The 3,983-nt window shown below is 36.5% G+C and overlaps 1 protein-coding gene across 1 annotated transcript; it reads right to left on the bottom strand.

The window, feature by feature from the left end:
* Positions 1-1,482: 1,482 nt before the first annotated feature.
* On the bottom strand, positions 1,483-3,535 carry LOC145794658 (uncharacterized). The gene is made up of 6 exons (XM_082877063.1): positions 3,476-3,535; positions 3,268-3,376; positions 2,885-2,997; positions 2,657-2,715; positions 2,270-2,375; positions 1,483-1,819 (listed from the first exon to the last, which is right to left on the bottom strand). Exons 1-6 carry the CDS (start codon positions 3,533-3,535, stop codon positions 1,814-1,816), a joined length of 453 nt encoding a protein of 150 aa, XP_082733189.1. The 3' UTR covers positions 1,483-1,813.
* Between the last annotated feature and the right edge of the window lie 448 nt (positions 3,536-3,983).

Genomic DNA, 3,983 nt, shown 5'->3' with positions numbered 1-3,983 from the left:
ATTGTGGTGGTAGTAGTTAAATAATAACGATGATTGTTGTAGTAATGACAATGGTGATGAAAGTAGTGGTTGTGGAAGTGTAATGGTTGATGGTAGCGGTGATAGCAGTGGCGGTGATGGTGGGGTTTGTGAGTTATATGGTGTATGCTGATACTTATGTATAAATATGTATAAATTAAATCAAAATTAAATAAATTTTTTATCACTTAAAATTTTCTTAATTTTTAACTTATATTTTAAGAGTTATATTTAAGTGATACCTTTTGTAATTATCAAATAGATTTAATTAGTTTTCACTTAATATATTTAGTTTTAAGTGTTAGATTAGGTCATGAAACTCCACGTTAGTCCCCCACCCCCTCCTGCAAAAAAAAAAAAAAAGGACACCACTTAAAACGATTAGCTCTATAAATATCATTTTCTTCTTGGGCATATCAAAAGCTCGGCTGTAGCCCAACTATCAACTCGGTTTGCGAGAACATTCCAGGTTCGAATTCTGGCTGCGAAAAATATTTTTGTGTTGTGTTCGATAACATTATACCCATAACTTTCAATTTATATTTTTGAAAAATTGTACTAATCTCTAAAATTTAACTATTACATCAATTTGATATTTATAGTTTAGTTGTATCGATTTTATTTTTAATTTTTTAAGAAAGTTAGTAATCGAGCACACATTATGCGTGTGCAAGTTGAACAAAATGTAAATCTCTCTACATTTACTTATATTCCATTTAATTTAAATTATTTTTTTATATTCTGAAGTAACTAAAATATCCCTAATAGTAATATAGTGAAGCCCTAATTAATGTTCACATTGGTAGTTGTGAATGTTCTATGATGTATGTATTTACACTACAAGAATTAACACTTTTAGCAACAAAAAAATTGGTCGCTAAAAGTCTATTTTTGGTCGGCAAAAGTTATCCGCGACCAAAATTTTTGGTCGCTAGTTTGGTCGCCTATTGAGGGTCGGCAAAAGTAATTCGCGACCAAAATTTTCGTTGGTCGGCAAAAGTTAGATTTGCCGACTAAATTTTTGGTCGCTAAATATTTAATTACTGCGACTAATTTATTTTGTCGCTAAAACACTTTGGTCGCGAAAAGTGATATTTTCCCAACCAAATTTCTTAGTCGCCAATTGTCACATTTCCCGACCAAAAAGTTTGGTCGCCAATTATCACATTTCGCGACCAAATTTTTTGGTCGCCAATTATTACATTTCGCGACCATAAAATTTGGTCGCCATTTGTTACTTTTTGTGACCAAAACTTTTGGTCGGCAAAATTGAGTTTCCACGACCAAAAGCTGTTTTGGTCGACAATAGATGTATTTTTTGCGACCAAAACTCTTGGTCGGCAATTATCATTTTTTGTGAAAAAAAATTATTTTGGATGCCGCGACTAATAAATTGGTCGCCAAAGCAAGAAAATAATACACCTGTATATTTAGCGAATTCATAATCAAAACAGGACGAATTCATAATCAAAACAGGTTTCATTATAAAATCTTCTATATCCAAGTTTCAACACATAACTCAGTAGCAGCAATATTGATTCCAAAAACAAGGAACGATTCACAAAACCCTATTCTAAACCCCAAAAACCAAAAAACAATTCATTCCAACAAAAATTTAACATAATCAACATCAATTTAAAAAAAAAGAACATCTGGTGTTAACAAGGTTGAGTATTGTTGTTCTTTTTTATGTAGGGCATCCAACTCCTTTCTGGCCTCTGCAAATCTCTCTTTGTCGTACGCGTCAACAAGGTAAACTTCACCAGCATCTGCCCTATGGATGAGGCGGTATAGACTACCCCTGTTCCACAAAATCAGGATTTGTGCAAAGTTAGCCTTCCATTACTTGCTTTAGATAGAAGTAGTTCAAATAATAAAATAATTCAGGAAGCAAATTGCTAAATTCACAACAATTTTGACTGCGTCCATCAACCTCTCTCTCGCTGCAGTATCAACCCATGTGAGAAGGATGGCAGTGGCACAGCCATCAACACTGCGGGACAATGCATTAGGAACTAAAAAATGTCTTTACCTTCGTAGATATTCTGTCACGATTGACTAATGTGGCCGTTGTGTAACCGCACCAATGAAATCGTATGATTTACTTAATTTGAGATTCAACAACTCAAATCAGATTGTTTTGGATAAAACTCGTATCGAATTGTATAAATCGAATTGTGAATCGTAAGATTCTAACAGCCATTGATTTTAGAGATAGGAGAGAGAGATGTAATGGGAAATCAAGATTTACCTGATAGATGGGTGCTCTCACTGAACCAGATGTTGCCAGCAGTCTCTTCCCATTAGCATCTAAAGCCATTTCATGTCTATGTTCAGAGTTATCACGATTACAGAACCTACATAATGGAATAGACTCAGGTTACCAAAGCTCTTTATTCATACTCATATATGTATTGAAAGAGTCACATGCAGCAAGATATAAGTGGCAGGGTTGTTTATGTACTTTCACAATATGACTGTCCCAAAAAAAAAAAGGTACAGATTTGACAATGGGCTTCACTTAAGAATTAAAACCACACCTTTCATCAATCTTGACTCTATTAAAATTTCAACTAATAGTAAGCCTAAATAAACGATAAGGTTACCATAACATTGAAGGGTTAAGCAATTCAAGTACCTGCTGCAATTTCTTGACCAAAGAATTTTACCTTGGTTTTGCAAGCTCCATTCAAATATCTGAAGTAGAAGCTAATTTGGTGAGATTACACATATATGGCTAAGCATAAGAATATAATCCAACAAGCTAGCTAAAACAAATAACAAAATTTAAAAGAATAAGGTAGAAAGTGCTTTTTATGCATGACCCTAACTCAAGCTAAAAATCAGAGGAAACAGAGGCACTTGCCTTTCCATCTATCCCCAAGCTAAAAATACTTGTCTCATCAGGCCCAAAAAGAACAGAGCTAATAGCAGAATCATGAGCCGGCCACCCAGTAATTTGTAGTCCGGCAGACATATCTTTGCCAAATTAAGATGTATACATTTGTTGCGCATGTCTTGTGTGCAGCATGAGATTGGGGACAAGTTTCCTTTCAAAGTAGAAATGTTTAATCCCCCCTCCCTCCCCCCAGCTCTGAAGCCCCAAAAAGAAAGAAAATGATTCCTTTTTCATGTTTTTTTACTTGGTGTACCAAAGAAGTAAAAGCAACTCAAAAGCAAAATGTGTAACACTTAATTTTAGAAATATAATAACCATTCATACATAAACATAAAATACTATAAGGATACCGAACATATGAATCATTCCATCAGTTGCAGCAGCTGCTAAAATCTTCCCGTTATGATTGAAGCATAAGGAAGTAATTGCCGGAGGATCTTCACCAAGGGGAAGGACTGTCTTCAATAAAGTTGAGAAATATTAAGACATAATAGCTGTCAGTCAGACAAATTGACTTCCTATAGTAATGTACAATTTGTGGGACAAATAAGGGCATACCATAGCCTTCCATGTTTTCATGTTCCAGACAGTTAAGCTTGCAAATCCCAATTTATCCATATAACTGTAGACACCCCATTTTTGACCGACCTTGAGACTCAGACGTCACCAGTTGAGCACTTGGTGATATTGCATAATGTGCTCGTTCAGAAGTTTTAGAGTCTTGGCTGCGAGCCCCGCCTCCGGATTTCCGAACCCTCTTCTGTGCCTTGTCTCGGTTTGTGAACCAGACTCGGTTTTCTCTGTTTCTTTTCCTGAGGGAAGGGAGAGGTCCCGTAGACTATCTCTCAGTGCCCGTGGGCTACATTTGGTGGCCGTAGGCCATTTTTCCCATTTCGGAGCCCGGTTTCCGGTTTTCGGAGCCGTCAGGCCGTGTGCCTCGGTTCGGGACCGCCTAACCACCTCCGTTTGCTCTGATTTTTGGAATACATCTTATTTTCTCCCTTTTGAGGGACACTGGGGTCTGAGAAACCCACTTCGTGGCCGAACGCCACTTTCGGTGTTTAAC

Source organism: Camellia sinensis, chromosome 7 (assembly GCF_055761805.1).
Source record: "Camellia sinensis isolate YWXY chromosome 7, ASM5576180v1, whole genome shotgun sequence".
In the NCBI taxonomy this organism is placed as follows: Eukaryota; Viridiplantae; Streptophyta; class Magnoliopsida; order Ericales; family Theaceae; genus Camellia; species Camellia sinensis.
The sequence above is the reverse complement of the archived record's forward strand: the minus strand, read 5'-3'. Positions and strand labels throughout refer to the sequence as shown.

Bases quoted from the DNA above. Each gene is read 5' to 3' on its own strand.
- LOC145794658 (XM_082877063.1), bottom strand. From the start codon at position 3,535: ATGGATAAATTGGGATTTGCAAGCTTAACTGTCTGGAACATGAAAACA. The intron at 3,377-3,475 runs GTATGCCCTTAT...ACTTTATTGAAG, and splicing joins TGAAAACATGGAAGGCTATG to ACAGTCCTTCCCCTTGGTGA. The intron at 2,716-2,884 runs GCAAGTGCCTCT...CTTCTACTTCAG, and splicing joins GCTTGGGGATAGATGGAAAG to ATATTTGAATGGAGCTTGCA.